General features: G+C 42.8%; 1 protein-coding gene across 1 annotated transcript in view; it reads left to right on the top strand.

The window, feature by feature from the left end:
- Window positions 1–1,164: 1,164 nt before the first annotated feature.
- CD109 (CD109 molecule) overlaps window positions 1,165–17,061 on the top strand; it is a 96,203-nt gene continuing 80,306 nt past the window's right edge. Inside the window, 3 exon segments of the mRNA XM_035901500.1 lie at window positions 1,165–1,243; window positions 10,669–10,734; window positions 10,737–10,770. Coding sequence (XP_035757393.1) covers window positions 1,165–1,243; window positions 10,669–10,734; window positions 10,737–10,770 — 179 coding nt within the window.

The following is a 17,061-nucleotide window of genomic DNA, read 5'->3' as shown; positions in this document are numbered from 1 at the left end:
CGGCCTTCCCGGCGGCGGTGGACTGAGGGCGGCCGTGTGCGGACCGGGGGGCCCTGGCAGGGCGAGCCTCGGGTTGCTCCGTGACCACTAGAACGCCCCGCCGCTCGAGCAGCGTCGTAACGACAAATTGCGGCCTCTGCGGCACAGGACCCGCTCATTCTGTGTGCGTGCTGCAGTGCCCCGTTCCCGGTGTGAGGCCTTGAAAATGCACCGATAAATGAATAAGCACCGTAGCATATGTAATAGGGCGTTTCCTCTCGGAATCCGTGGTTTCCAACCTCAGTCAAAGCTAACAACAGGGTAGAGGTCTTTAAGTTCTGCAGGCTTTTACGTAGGCGCCTACCGCTGCTCGCCTGTGTCCTCGCCAGGGCTGAGTGCTGAGTCATTTTGACCATCCCGCCGGTCATCTGCTGAAACCCTTGGCTTTGCTAGATGCCTGTGCCATCATACCGATGTGCAAATAACTGCCTGGGAAATTTTGTGTACTGGAAAATGGAAGAATGTAAAAGATTCCTAGCAGCATATTCAGCTATATTGTTTCACGCGAGGTAGATACGCCGCGTTTGCAAGTACCAACAGAATGACTGCGGCTGTGTGCCGGTCATGCTGTATTACATCCATGCGAACATGTGAAGCAAACCAGGACTTCTGGTTCTGAAATTTAGCCTAAGAGCATCTTCTATGAGTCAAACTTACCTGGAAGTTACTCTTACAGCCAAAATTACAGAAGGAAAACCGATTGATTTCTTCTGACAAAGCACACGTCAAACATATTTTGCAACATTTTCTGCAAAGCAGAGATTTGGGTTCTGATACTTGAAGACTTTAGCTTCGTATTTCACACATGCTGTGCTCTTCCTGGCCTTTCTGTATGTACCACCAGAGAGAGACCCCAGTGTGCCAGTGCCCAGCCCATGAGGAAGGAGGTCTGGGGGGTATGGGCCAGGACTGATGTACTGCACAGGGTCATGAGTGTGATCACTTCCGTCCATAGGCCAAACCCAGGCTCTCCCTAGATTCCTCTCATCATAAGACTGGGAAGATGAAGGACTTCAGGGACTGGAGCGATGGACAAAACTTTTCCTAGGCTTCCCCTTTTTTTACCTCTCTTATTTCTTCTCGCCAAAGCAAGGTTAAATCTACATACACTCTCAGTATGGGATAATGCCAACAAACCTTGCAATAGCAAGGAATGTGGATTTCTCTGCCCTGCTGCCTCCTCGGATCTTGCAGACCCTCACTGGTGAGTGAATCTTCCTCACTTAGCAACACGCTGCACCAAAAGCAGCTTGATTGCGAGGCTGCAGCCCCAGCATCAAAAGGTGACACCCGTAAATACAGATTTAGGAGTATGTGAGGAGCATTGGCCGGTGTCACAGCAGATAAGAACGTCATTCCCAGTGGCTGACTGTGTGTATAGGTGCATGTAAACAGGTGTGGTTTGCCTCTGGCCAGCCTAGCAGGCAATGCTGGTTGCTGCCTGTGCTCTGCTCTGCCAGGCTCTGTGTCATACTTCTGATGCAGTCCTGATGTGAAGTATTTGAAGTATTTTCTGACTTCATTTATTTTTATTTCTAAAAAGAACTGTTGTTCGTCTTCAACCACTTTTACCCTGGTTACTTAGCGCTGGGCGCAGCAGTGCTCTGTGCGAGGCTGGGGAGGTGGTAGACCACACTGCTCAGCACACCGCTTCCCTTGTCATCGGGCTGCACAGCAGGAGAGAGCAAAGGTTTGCACTTCTTTTTTTTTTTCCTCCCTGACATTTCACATAATCAGGCTAAAAAGACTGTCTGCAGCACGTCTCATGTAGAGCAGCAGATGGCTCTCTTTCCTCTGAAGTCCAGTTGGGAAAGGAAACCTTGGATGATGCCTGGGTCTTAAGAGAAGCTCCAGCCTTGTTCCCTCCAGTGCCATAGCTCCTTAGGGCATACTCTCATACTCATTCAGCAGTGCAGACAGGATACGGCTATGATGATGTAGCAACACATTTAAAACTGTTTGGCTCTACCTATACTAAATAGCAACCTTCAACCCTAAACGTTGAGGGTTGCTTAGTGTGTGGTTTAACCTGGCAGGGAACTGAACACTACACAACTGCTCGCTCACTCCCCCCTCCCTCAGTGGGATGAGGGAGAGAATCGGGGAAAAAAAAAGGTAAAACCCATGGGTTGAGATAAAGACAGTTTAATAAAAGAAAATAATAACAATAATGATGAAAATAGTAATAGAATATACAGAATATACAAAGCAAGTGATGCATAATGCAATTGCTCACCACCTGCTGACTGATGCCCAGCCCGTCCAGAGCAGTGATCACTCTCCCCCCGGCTAATTTCCCCCAAGCATGACATCATATGGTCTGGAATATCCCTTTGGCCAGTTGGGGTCAGCTGTCCTGGCTGTGCCCCCTCCCAGCTTCTTGTGTACCTGGCAGAGCAGGGGAAGCTGAAAAGCCCTTGACTGGTGTAAGCACTGCTCAGCAACAACTTAAACATCAAAGCACTATCAATATTATTCTCATCCTAAATCCAAACCACAGCACCATACCACCTACTAGGAAGAAGATTAACTCTGTCGCAGCCAAAACCAGGACACTTAGAAGATGAAGAAGGTGACCTGGGAAAATATATCAGTGATGCTAACCTAAGTCACAGCATTTCCTCATGGAGCAGGATAATGTCTCTTCTGTCAGGTTATGAAGTTTTATAGGATATAAGTTAGTCGTCTGTTTCTGGGTTCCCACATCTTTTTTCAGTCTTTTTTTAATTAATATTACAAGGTACCCTATTTATTTATGCCCTTTTAAATAATCTGACTTTTGAAGTCTTGTTTTTCAAGATAAACAGAAGAAAGGAGCAGAGGAACATGGCTCATTCTCACAATACAAGAATCACCTGGTTATTCTTAAATAACTGAAAGTAACATAAGAAGAGTCCAATGACTGAAGATTGAAATACCTACTTTTAAATTTGTTTAAGTCTCCTTATATGCAGTACAATATACAGATTTTTATGTTGTAAATGCCTAACAAGGATATTTATCTTTTAGACCGATAATTTACAAAATGGAAGAATATAAAGTTAAGGTACCAGATCGTTTGGACAAGAAAAGATAGGCACATGCATCCCAGCAAAAAATTCCTCAGGTTTCCCACAACAGAGCAAGTTACAGTCAATCAAAAAGGAAAAGAATTAGGATGCCTTGAGCTGCGCAATCCTTCTGCTGTAAAGCCTGAATACAAAATCATTACTAAATCATGCATAAGATGATGCTGACCAAATCAGAAATGGTTTATGTGACTCTGGCAGTACAATGTGTTTTCATCTGTCTGGAAATATTGTGTCTGCTGCAGATGCCTCAGGGCTCCCTGTCGCTGCAGATATTCTTTCCTGGGGGTTTATGTTGGGAGGGGAGATATTCATCATGCCTGCTTGTCTTATCATTTGGTAGCAGAGACACTCCATGCAGTTCCATTTTTGGCATTGGCCATGATAGCAGAAAGCTTGGGACTTCACTCAGTTAGCAGCATTGCTTTCATATGGAAGACAGTAGTGTGTTCAGCTCTGGGGCCCCCAACATAAGAAGGACATGGACCTACTGGAGTGGGTCCAGAGGAGGGCCACGAAGATGATCAAAGGGCTGGAGCACCTCTCCTATGAAGACAGGCTGAGACAGTTGGGCTTGTTCAGCCTGGAGAAGAGAAGGCTCTGGGGTGGCCTTATAGCAACCCTCCAGTACCTGAATGAAGCTTACACAAAAGCTGGAGAGGGACTTTTACGAGGGCATGTAGTGATAGGACAAAGGCTAATGGCTTTAAATGGAAAGAGGGTAGATTTTGATTAGATATAAGGAAGAAGTTCTTCACTCTGAGGGTGGGAACAGGCTGCCCAGAGAAGTTGTGGATGCCCCACAGAAGTGTTCAATGCTCCCCCTGGAAGTGTTCAAGGCCAGGCTGGATGGGGCTTTGAGCAACGTGGTCTGGTGGAAGGTGTCCCTGCCCAGGGCAGTGGGGTTGGAACTAGATGATCTTTATGGTCCCTTCCAACCCAAACCATTCTATGATTCTATGAAAGGAATCACATATTGCATCCTCTATGAAGTACTCCTCTGAGTGATATGGCAATGCTCAATTAGATTCAGAGAAGTGACTTAGGCTTTTTATTGCTTAAATTTTAGTGTTGTGGTAGCCAGTGGAAGTACGGACTGGAAGCACAGGCAATCTTAAACCCTTACTTAACGGTGTTCTTCCTAAAGGGAATGGGAGTAGCAATGATGCTGGACATTTCCTATTAAACAGCTGGCCTCTGTTCAGGACACTGAACAGAGACATGGACTTGTATTTCTCCTCTGTCAGTGGCATTTAGTTTTACCTCTTCAGTGCATGCTGAACCTCAGGCAAGACAACGCCCTGGGGCTTTCTGGAACCTTCTTTCTTTTTAACTATAGTTGTTTCCTCTTGTATAGAAGCCATGAATGCCCTCAGGAAAAAAAAGAGTAGATTCCCCATCAGCGCTGCCCCTCAGCCCTGTGGATGAGTTCTGTATTTGCTGGGTTAATGGCTTTAAACACTTGGCTGTGGATATATGGACTACTAAGGGATATTGGAGACCTCGTTAAGAAGTGCAATTCTTTTGTCAATGGGCTTATAAAAACATATGAATAGCTATAGTGCATGAAACCAATGGTCCTTTTCCCCCAGTATCCTGTCTCTTACAACAGGCAATAGCAAACGCTGAGGGAAGGACCTGTGCAGGCCAAACATAGGGTGATACATCCTCTGAACGGCCTCTGCATGTTTGAATACACTGACTGGTGACACAGGCCCTTCCTGAGCTGGGTGTGGTACCTCTGTACTCAGTAGTCTCTGACAGATTTGTCTGTCAAGAATTTATGCCATCTGTTTTTGAACCCACATAAAATTCAGTATCCAGATTCCCTGTGGCAAGGAGTTCCACAGCTGAAGTATATACTACTGGCAGGGGTGTGACTATACAGTCTTAGACTAAGCATGTTCTGAGAAGAAAGGCTTATTTTCTGAATCCCTGGTGAAGACTTACCTCTCCTTGTGCACATGCCTACCCATAGAAACATTGGCTTTTAAGGCATTTCACTAGTGGAGAGTCAGGTGCCGAAATATTAGGGATTTACAGGTTTTGGGGTGTATTTTATGAATTCCAGTGGTGTGCATAAACGGACTTACACGTTCAGCTGTGTGGCTCAGTCTTGCAAAACCATGTCTTTGTACCTGCCTGATGCCAGGTTAGAATGATTCTTTTGAGAATTTCCACCCCATGATGTGGTGCATTATAATACTGTAATGTTAAGGCTGTTCAGATCTGTGAAGAAACAGAATCAATCATCTGAGTTATCTTGTCATGAAAAATGGAACGATGAGGACAAAAGATGCTGGTATCTCACAGATTATGTCTGTAGAGTTTTGTCCTGTTCCTGTTGGGAAAGCCTGCTGGGAACTTGATTGGTAACTGCATTTGCCGAAGCCTGGAACTGCCCAAGAACATACTGCAGCTGTCTGTGTTTTAAGTGTTTTCTAGCTTTTGTTGGACGCGAACTCTGTAGTGAAAGTTAATGATAAAACTTAAAAAAAATATTTCCAGTGGTGAAGAAGCTTTACTTAATCTTAGAAGTGCTGATGTCTGCAAACGTGCATTATGCATTATAGGTGAGAGGTCCTGAAAAATAAATTTCTCTTGTCAATAATTAAGTAAATAATTTTAGCTGAGATCTCAGAAAGCTGGATGGAACCCGTCACTCAGGACAGGATTATGTGCTTTTTTATGCTCAAGGGACCCAATACATCAGTTAAGGTAAGAACCTGTGAATTAGGTACTTAATAACTGGTAGTCTCTTGCATAACAGTGAACCTAGGAGACTTGAAAATGTGTGTGATAGTGCGAGATCCCTTAGACTGCTGGGGAAATAGAAAATGACTTTACTAGTTTTTACCAGCAGGTGTCTAAGGAGGACATAAGTCTGAAGATTCTCAGATGTTTGGTATCTAGGTGTGCCCAGCAAAAAGAAACAAAGCTTCTTGCAACAATAAAGATGCTTCTCCTTTGATGTGGATTTGAAAAATGTTGAATTTTGAGAGAGTAAATGTGTCTTTTTACTAAAGCAATTTGTTACAATGTTGCTCAAAATTATGCCTCCAATTTGTCAGTCTGTGATCCAGAATTAAGCCTAAATTTATGGTAATTGTAATACTTTCATAACAGAATCAACCCGCTTTTTCTTTTGCAAATATTGGCAGCTATCCCCAGCTAGTACATCTAGATGACATACATAAAAACTTTACATAAAACTACAATAGGACTATTACAAAACAAATGAGAAATAAAGAGGGAAAGCAAGAGAAAGAAGGAGAGGGAGGGAGGGGGAGAAAAGGAGGTGGGTCCCACTTGGTTAAATTCTAAAAAGCTGAACCGAGTTGTAGAGTGGTGCTCAAACTGTCTCAGATGACTCATTTGCAACTGAGGAGCCTTTACGCAGCCTTTTCATGCGCTGCGTGGTGACTGGTGACAGGGTGCACAAGCTGCTACGTAATCCAAGCCTCCGGCTTTGGAAGCCAACCGTCCCTCAGAGGTGCCAACATCGTGGGGGTCTCTGGCACCCTGCTGCAAGCCCAGCCTCATCCTGCTGTGGATGAGGTGGTGGAGCTTCTGCGAAGCCCTTGTCTTTTCCCTCCTGCAGACTGGCTCCGTGGCCTTGCCTGCTGCAGGACATCTCTCTGGGACCTCTTTCCAGGTTATCTTGCAGTTGTTAATCCCATGAAGGTTTTGGTGCATGACTTACAGCTGTCACCCTCTCCACGTCAGGGTTTGGAAAGTAATGTAAATGTTTAAATTCAGACTTAAAAATTCTCAGCTAAGTAGGCCAACACTCTCAGTTTCTTCGTGAGGTTTGTTTTTTGTCTTATCCTACACTTCAGATAGCTGCAGGCAAACTGGTCTTTCTGGCTAGCATGGGAAAGTCTTCTCCAGTCTTTCATAACTTTTATATGTTCTTTAAATACCCTACAAGTAGTTTTCTGTCTATTCGCCGGGGACCATCAAGCTGCAGCGGCTGGAATTTTTAAAGATAGATGTAAAGTGTATCTATACTTTCTTTGCGACCCATGTCAGGGAGTAAACCCTGGCTTGACTCAGTTGGTGTCAACACATCCACGTTGCTCAGGATCACTCTTGGGACTGGCCATGCAGACGTTGAATATCAGTTGGATCGAATCCTGGCCTGATGCTTTGTTCCTGCTCACTCAGAGCTCTTTCTAGTGTCTAATGCAGACCATACTGCCATACCTCACTGAGAGAGCTGAAACAGTGGTGTCACGGCCTCTCGGCCTCTCTCTCCTTACCACCAATTCTCGTTTTGACTGTATTACACAATGTATAAGAGCTGTTTGTCCCATTATCAAAATTTCTGTTTACTAGAGAAGGGAAAATGGGACAATAGTAGTTACTGCAGTCATTCAGATAGCAACCTGGTTGTGGTTTACATTATTTCAATTAAGATGAAAGTGTACGAGCATTGCAGCTATGCATAAGTAAAGTGCAGTTGGAGAATTTTAACAACTCTGTTTCAGATATAGTAAGGAAAGTAATTGCAAACTCCTGAGCTCTGTATCATCTAACCATCAGGTTTTGTGGTCTCAATCCTCGGAGGTTTTCAAGATCTTTCTGGATAAGGCCCCGAGTTACCTTGCCTGACTTCATTGCTCACCCTGCTTTGACCAGCAGGCTGGATTAGATGACTTCCTGAGTCCTCATCTGAATTTTCCTGTGGACCCCTCTCAGGAGTTAAAAACATCATGTGCACTAGGTGCTTTAAATATAGTTTGTTTGGGTTTTTTTAATTTCCAAAGAAGATTACTGCTAAGGAACAAAATGAGAAGAAAAGAAGAAACTCCCAGAACTGCTGTTAGTGGTTGGAAAAAATCACAGGATGAATCTTTATCCTAAAAACATGCCTAGGAGGCCTTAGAAAGTTGTCCAATATAGGACACATTTCAGACGTATGACAGCCATTTGCAAACATTCAGTTGCTACAGAAAGGTTTGGAAAGATGTAGCTCTTGGGTCCACACCCTCTTCATTTAAATAAACATGACTGCTGCTGTGAGTCGTTGGCAATGGAACAAACAGTTCCTTTTTGAACAGCGTGAATGAATATCCTATAGTGGCATTACTCAAGGCCTAAGTTTATTTAGACTTTGGCTTATTTGGTGGTTTGAAACATGAAACCTTTATGCAGGTCCTTAATGACTGAGATCGGACTCCTCAACCCTCCGTCCTTTGCTGTAGGCAGTATGTGGTAAGAGTTAGTCCTCAGGGAGAAACAACTGGTATTTACCTGCATCTAAACTAAACACAAAGTTTTGTGCAAGTTTTATAAATAGTTTGAGTGTATTTTTTTAAATAATTCTTAATCACTTCTGTCTATAGAAGCCATTTTAGCTGCTGCAGAAACTAACTCTGTAGAAGACAACTTGCATAGCATGAGGTTGACTCTCACGTTATGTGATTGCCATGGACGTAATCTAAAATAGAATGGAGATTCTGAGAAGTTTTACCTACGTAATTAATGTCTACCTACCTCTACTCTAAATAACTATTGCTTCTTGATACCATGGTAGAGTTGGTTGGAAAGTGAAGGATTTTTTTCCTCCTTTTTTTTTTAGATTTTAAAAAAAGACAAACTAAACTTAAGTGTGGTCTCTGTTTTAGCTTTTGACTGATTTCCAAGCAGAAAGTTTGGTTTTCATTTTTAGAAAGAAAAAAAGCTGTCCTACAAGAGGTCACATCCTACAAGAACTTTTCATTTTAGCAACTACTTCTAATTCTGTCTTTTTTCTAGTGTTGACCTTTTCTGGACATGCCACGATGGAGGAAACCAGGACTGAAATAGTATGGTCTCCACCATTGTTACGTGCTTTTCTTTCTCTCTTGTTAATTCTATTTAATTTCCTTGGGAGCAGATGCCTGCTATGTCCTTCCTGGGATATATTCATCTCTGTGTATGATTATGGTCCCTCGGCTCAAGAGCAACCTCATGGGTTTTCGTCATGCTGCCTGGAAATCCCCTAGCCTGATCTTCTATATGTCACGGAGTACAGAGTTTCAGCAAGTTGCCCCTCTATTTAGCCTAATTACTTGGTTTAGACTTTTGAAAAAGGCATTCGGGTTTGATGGGCAAACGTAAAAAGAAGCAGCAGCCACTGCTTTCTTTGGTAGTGTGTTCAGGATGATAACCTCTGTTGATAGTATGATGTGCCTCATTTCTCATTTGCATTTGATAGACTTTAATGCCTGACCATTAGTGCTTTTTACACTTTTCTCCCATAGGTCAGCACCTTTTCTTCCTATGAAAGTGTCACGGAGGCCCCTCTCAGTCTTCTCTCTCTGATGAATTAAAATATGCATCTCTTTAGTCTGTTGGTTTAGGGCGTTGTCTCCACACCTTGACTTACTTTTGTGTAAAATATGGGAAATTAGGTTTGCCTACACTATGAATTGCTCTCGGGTCAGTCTGCTTTTGAAAGGAAACTGCCTCTGCCTACAGGCATACAGTCGTCTATAAAGCAGAGTGCTGTACTAACATCTCCTTTTTTATGGGTAGATGAATGTCGTAAATAGCTATTACAGAAACACACATTCATTAAAAAATCTGCCAGTTTTTATGTATGTAATTAAAAGTGAAGTTGCAATGTACGAATGCATGTACTCCAGAATGCTGTGATATACTATTCTATGACATTATAGAAACACTAGGTTTAGAAACTCTTTTTTTAAAAGCTGTAATTTAAAGTTACAGCTTAATTATACGCTAGTTTAAGATAATTGAATCCTCAGGGAAATCTCACCTTCTTTAAAATGAAACAGTGTTGTTGCACACTAATTTTTTAAATAAAAATAAGGCTTTTCTTGGCTGTTTCAGCAGTGTTTGCAATGAGGAGGGGTTGCACTGACCTTTTGAAAACCCTCAGAGAGCAAAGAAAATAAGGGCAGCTAAGATAAAATGGTTAATGAAGCTTGGTAAATGGAATTTCATCACATATAATTGTAAAAAACACTGCCCTAGGAAAACAGATTTTTGAGGACAACCTCATATCATTACAAAATCATTTGTAAAAGTTTCTAACTTCTCTCACTTTCATAAAAACAGCATGTTTGTGCATGTTTTAACACAACACTACTGTATGGTTGGACAATTTACAATCAGAGAAACATGCTAAAGCAAAATAAGATTAAGGCATATCTTCTACTTCACAATAAAAAAGGCATTATATGAACCTGCTTCCTAAATGTTCTCCTTATATGTATCAGATAAGAAACAGTATGTCAATCAAAGTTAAGGGGCTAAATGCGGCAAATAATGTAAGAAAACTCAGTTCTTTGTATCAAAGTTACAGAGATTTCAACGAGGTGGAAGATATAATTTTGAGTCCTGACCTCACTGAAGGCAATGATTTCAGTGCCATTGGTTTCTGTAGAGCCAAGAGTCTACTCTGATGATGCCTGCAGAGGAGATCTGAAAATTCAGTTGCACATAAAAACCTGTTACGGTTACCACATTTACTTGCACTTTGCAGGACCTTCAGCACATCAGCAACAAGAACATAGGGGCATTCTGCAGTAATTCATTATGGTTCTGTGAGATCCATTGACTGCCAAGAGCTGTTGCTCTGGGAAAAACAGGGGCAAGGTCCTAATTTTCCTTCTGTTATGGTCCTTCTGCACTGCTCCGTCAGTTCAAAAGGGTTGTAAGGCCAGGGAACTTGGTAACTGAGGATTATCTTTGCTGTAGGGGAATTCGTAGGTGTATCATTTGTAGATTTGCTCCTCAGACTTTCACATTTCCCATAGTATAATTTTGTCATTCCTTCTTTAATTCCCTTGCTTTCTGAATCTCATTTCTGAAAGTGAATCTCTCAAAACCTCATGAAGTCTTAACCATGATGCCCTTCTATGTTTGATGCGTTTCCTAAAAGACAGGGCTTTACTATGTTGGGATATTTCAAAGCAGACATATAATATTGCATACAATGCAATAGTACAATATTTACAGATTTGATCACATTAATTTTTTATGGGTATGGTTAAAATATGTACAGGTATTTCAATAATAAAAAAATAAAATATTATGAAAATATAAGCATATAACCCCAAGATAAGAAGCTCTTTCTATGTTATATTAACAAAGAAGCAGCTTTTCTCCTACTTAGACATTGATTGCTTGTTCTTATGCCAGCCTTTGAGCAAACAGAAACAAAATCTGATACCTTCAAAAAGGCCCTGATCCAAAGCTTGTCAAAATTAATGTCTGTCTTTAGGTTTGATTCACTGAATACTCAATGAGAACACTTAAGCTATAGTCATCTTACATGCTCTTGAGATAACAAGATATATTTCAACTACTTGTCTTTGCTCCCTGTTTAGGCATTTAATAGCAATTGGTACTTTTAGGATGGGATTCACTTGGTTCATTTAGAAAGCCAGTTTTGAATATCTGCTCATTCAAACGTTGGTATCTTAATGAGTCATATAAATCTGGGCTGAAAAGTGCCTACTTCATAGAATCATAGAATAGAATAGAGTCATAGAATAGAATCATAGAATGCTTTGGGTTGGAAGGGACCCCTAGAGGTCATCTAGTCCAACCCCCCTGCAGTCAGCAGGGACACCGCTAACTAGATCAGGTTGCTCAGAGCCCCGTCCAACCTGGTCCTGAACGTTTCCAGGGATGGGGCCTCCACTACCTCTCTGGGCAACCCCTTCCAGTGTTTCACCACCCTCATTGTAAAGAATTTCTTCCTTATATCCAGTCTAAACCTACCCTGGTTTAGTTTAAAACCATTACCCCTTGTCCTGTCACAGCTGGCCCTACTAAAAAGATTTTCCCCATGTTTCCTATAGGCCCCCTTTAGGTACTGAAAGGCTGCAATCAGGTCTCCCTGCAACCTTCTCTTCTCCAGGCTGAACAAGCCCAACTCTCTCAGCCTGTCCTGAGGTGCTCCAGCCCCCTGATCATTTTTGTGGCCCTCCTCTGGACCCGCTCCAACAGTTCCCTGTCCTTCTTGTGCTGAGGGCTCCAGAGCTGGACGCAAGGCTCCAGGTGAGGTCTCACCAGAGCAGAGTAGAGGTGCAGCATCACCTCCCTCAACCCTCTGGCCATGCTTCTTTTGATGCAGGGTACGGTTGGCCTTCTGGGCTACCAGCTCCATTGCCTATGAAGCAAATGTAAATAACTAATTGTAGACAATTGCAGAGTCCACATTTGACTTAGTGAATCCTACCTTCTATGCCTGGAGTAACAGTTCAAGTTGGAAGTGAATTTGGAAATAACATTATTTATCCAGAGAGATGTCTTCAGGTACTAGGAAAAAAGATCTTCATTACAGTGCAGACCAGATTTTCATGAAACTCCACCCTGATGGCTCAGGGCAAGTTTCAGTGTGTGTGGCACACCCCTTGTAAGTGTAGTGTAAAACGTTTTGACACATTCCATCATCAGAAGCAGCATCAGGAGTGAGCTCTTTTGGGAGAGCTTTATAGCCTATGCTCCCATTAGTACTTTCCAGCAAACACAAATTCTTCAGGCTTACATCTAAGCAAGGAATGTGCCCTCCTGCTACCATGGAATGATCTTCCACCCACCTGTTTTTAGTATTCCATATGATTCTTGTCCACTCATTATGAGTGGTAAACCAGACTTTTGCTTCCTTCCTAGTTCCACGAGCTGCTGAATCACAGTTTCTGCCAGGACCTCATCCAAAGCCTACTGAGATTAATTAAAAGATTTATCCACCCCCTAAATGAGCTTTGTTGCAGGCCTTGAGTTCAGTGATGCATGAGGCAACTGGCTAAGCTTCTGAAAAGACAGAATATTGTGCTGGAAGAGACTATAGTGATCTTCTAGTTCAAATTTCCACATAACATAGATCTTCAGATTTCCCTGAATTTGCCTCATTTCATGGAAACACACTTTGTTTGTACCACAATCTGGTTGAATGCTTGCTGAATCCAGCTGAATGTTTGACCAGCCAAGTTCACCGTCTAATGCTAAAAGCAGGACAGGGCATTGACCATTCAAGTCCTTGCTGTTGTAAATTTTGTTGAGATTTTCCCCAGTATTTTAAGTACTGCAGTGCTTGGGTTTTTGCATTTACGAAACAGTACTATTACCTACATGGGACATTAGGGAAAAGCAGACCTTGCTGTGCCTGTGTTTATTTCCAGCCAATCTTCATACAATTTGTAACGCTTGCTAGGTGCTGTGATCTTTCATATTTACGAAGGCAGAAGTTGCTTTCCAGACTCATTAAGGAACCATTCTGGTTGTCTGTATATATTTACTTAGACTATACCTAGGCTGCAACTCAAAGGTGTGATTTCAGCTGATACAGATACATATATTCGAGCTGGACTTAAACTAAGTCATATAGGAACAGACAACAATATAGTTGTTAGCTGCCTGAGACCGTAGCCAGTGCTGTAGATGACTTTTGCAGCCTTTACAGGCTCTGTTTGTAGACCATGAAGGATTAGCAAAATCAGGTTACTGGGGAGCAGTGAAGGTGGTAGAAGTGGAATTTTCATTATGGTGACATATCACAGATGAACGTAAAACTTGAGTCTGGTAATGCTTGCTTAACTCCACAACGTGAAAATTGAACAGAGATGGATTTTTCAGCTAGCTTCCCTGGCTGGCATGCCAACCACAACGACAACCTGTTTTACCTCCCAAATTGTGTCTCCAGAGTATCCCACTTCACTGGCTTGGAGCAGTTGAAGATCATTAAATCCTTTCATGCTGGGTTATACTCTTTCAAAATTATTCCTAATATGCAGAAATCAGGTCCAAAACAAATTTCCCTCGCATGGTGATCTCAATAAGTTGCTGTGCAAGTTCCCTGCTTCCAGTTTTGTGCACAAATTAGTCTTTCAGGTGTTTGTCAGAGCCAGGCATTTAAAACCTACTTAGGCCTGAGGCACTGCCAAATGGTTGTCTCTATAGTCTTGAAAATGATGCGTATCCCGGCTAAGGTCTTTTGTTTAGTTAAACACAGATCTCCTAGCAGTTTAACAGGCCTGTTCTGGGCAGACAGGTATTTTTAGCTGAGGATGCTTTGTGCCCTGTAACACAAGCCAGTGGATATACAAAAACTTTTCAAATCTAGGTGCCCCTCAGTTTAAATTTGACCAATTTAGCACAAACTGAAGTGCTGCTTGTTTTTGTTTGAGTTACGAGTCTGACCTAGATCAAACTAAACACAGACGTGTAACTGCGTAAGGAAACCCTAGTGTAGACAACCGTAAGTGGAAATGAGCAGATTAGCAGAGAGCAGGGGAATGTAACAGTCCTGTGCTGGGCAAGGCTGCGTGATAAATTATGCTTACCTGACACGCAAGTCAAGTCCAACAAGAACAAATACTTTAACACTTAGTGAGCGTGACTGGGATATCGGCTTAACCCTGTGCTCTGTAAGTTCACTTATCTTCCAGTTAGTCCTGAGTAATTTTTATTCTCTCTGTGCAGAGGGGGCTTGAGATGCATGGTGTAAGTTATAGCATACACTGGCTACAGGGCTGAAGTTGGCTTAAAATTTCCTTATTTCACCTCAGATCTGCTCACACTCCACAGTTTCCTATCTACGTGCTGTGCCAATAAGCCACTTGTGGGGCTGTGGTGCAAATGGGGCCACTGAAATGAGCTGTGTTAGAAGTAAACCTCTCTCCAGGAAGAGCTGTACAGCACAGGCTGCGGAGCGGGGCTGGGAAGGCTGCGGGCCGCAGAGCTGGGAGGTGCTGAGTGGGGAACGGGAGCTCCTGGGGCTGGCTTTCTGATGGGAACCATCACACAGTATCACTGCACCCTGCTCAGGTACAGCATTTCGTGTCGTTTGGGCACCAAAGGAGGAGCACATTTGATAAAACAGTGTAGGAGCTGAAGTGGTGTTTTGGGGAAATCACAACTTACCTTACAATGAAAATTAGCAGCTGCAGAGCACTTTTGAAAATCAAGACCTTGTTTAGATGCTGGTAAGATTTGACTCTTAAAATTATGTCTGAAGTGGGCTATTACATGTTTAAGTTCTCTGTTAATTGCGGGCTTACTGAATCCTTATGTACCACATTTGATTCCTAAATGGTACGTTTAACCATGAAAACCCTCTACAAGTACCTACAGCGTAGTATACCCTGTTTGGAAATGAAACTATGAAAAGGAGCTTTAAGTGTCTTCTGACAAGGCAGAAGGGAGTCAGAGGGTGGTATACTTCCAGCAGGGGAAAATCCATGTCAGATTAGGAAGGGAATGAAAGGGCTATGTTCAGAAGACTCGGGGCTTCAGAGATCTCCAAGTAGTAGGATGGTTCTCCATTAATTTCACCTGTTTCTGAGTACATGGATATAACTGTAAGGAACGGAGCTTGCATGTAGTTATGGAATGGCATCTAATATTTAATTCCTGTTTATCCATTTCTTATCAGTCATAAATCTATTCAGGACAGATGAAATCCTGATATTAATAATCCATTTCTTCTCTTACTTCCTGCTGTAGGATTCCTTTGTTGGTATTTTTGTAGCAGAAGTGATCACATACATATACAAAACTATCTTTAAATAACAAGTCCTGAGGAAAAAAAACAGGAAGATGTGAGTCCACAATACTGTTGCACAACTGGGCAAAATCTGTGACATTTGCAAGCGCTTTCACTAATGGACTTTTGGGCTACATCCATGCTAATGAATTAAACAGTGCCAGCAAATGTTCTCGGGACTGGAAGTTGATTGTCTCTACCCTCAAGTTGACCTGGGCATGGTTCTGCCCTGGCAAGCAAGTGCTCTCTTGAACAATTTGCAATGTGGTTTGGGGGTTAGCATGGGCAACTGTGAGTTTGGATGTGGCCACCTTGTTTTGGAGACTGAGAGAGCTGATTAATATTGACAGGTAGGGTGGAGTGCCAGTATTGGGCTCAGTGCCAGAGACTAGAGAAATGTGTACTATGAGTAGCTTTACCATCCCAGGCTGGGGCGCTTGGGATGCAGCACTACTTGTAAACACTTTTTCCCACCATTTCCAAGAAAGGGAGTGGCAGTGACTGTTCCTCTTCCCTGCCTGTTTCTCACAAGCAATGAGTTAAGGACTTACAAATAACAACAGCAAACATCTCCCAAACTTTGCCTCATCATGCACCTTCTTTCTGCAGGTGAGGAGCTGCCAAGAACAACCTTCCAGGCATCAGCTCCGGCTGCTGTAATATCATAGAATCATAGAATTGTTTAAGTTGGAAAAGACCTTTAAGATCATCAAGTCCAACTGTTAACCTAACACTGCCATTCCACTACTAAACCATGTCCCTAAGCACCTCGTCTACACATCTTTTAAATACCTCCAGGATCACCCCTTCCCTGGTCTACTGAGGTGGCACCATCTCTCCTGGCACTACAAAGACTGGTGCCCCAAAAAGAATCAGCAGAGGTATGAAAACTTTCAAAAGCCAATTTAAAAGATGTGAAAAGGCTGCGTGACCGCCTGGCATACTGTTAGAGCACCGTGATTATATATGTTTACACTTCATACCTGATTTTTACAAGAACGAAAAGCGATGCTTCCATTCAGGGCTATAACCAACTTGCCTTTTGTCTGCATAACACAATGCAGAGGATGCCAGCCCAGCACCTCTGAAGAGGCAGACTTCAAGAACTGGGTGGAATGTCTAAATGTACTAGACTTGTGCAAGGGTGAAAGAATTCAGAGGAATCAACACGTCGTTAGATGTGTCTAGTCTACACAGTTGCAATGAACATGCTAGAGGAGCAGAATCTCACCCAAGCTGCTTCAGTGCACTTTTTGGACTCCGAAAGTGGGCTAAGATGCATATGCAGACATGACCTTATTTTGCAGATGTTGGGCACGGAGGACAGTCCAGCCAGAGCTACATTACTAATTGGTTCACGTAGTTGCGAGGCTCCTTGAATTTCTGCCAGCATCGTTCAGACCCAGAACCGTTCCCGACTTGCCCCCGAGCCTGAGCCCCGCGCCGGTG

The sequence above is a fragment of the Egretta garzetta genome, unplaced genomic scaffold (genome assembly GCF_000687185.1).
Source record: "Egretta garzetta isolate BGI_Z169 unplaced genomic scaffold, ASM68718v1 scaffold9, whole genome shotgun sequence".
In the NCBI taxonomy this organism is placed as follows: Eukaryota; Metazoa; Chordata; class Aves; order Pelecaniformes; family Ardeidae; genus Egretta; species Egretta garzetta.
Note: the sequence above shows the minus strand (reverse complement) of the source record. Positions and strands in the feature narration are given on the sequence as shown.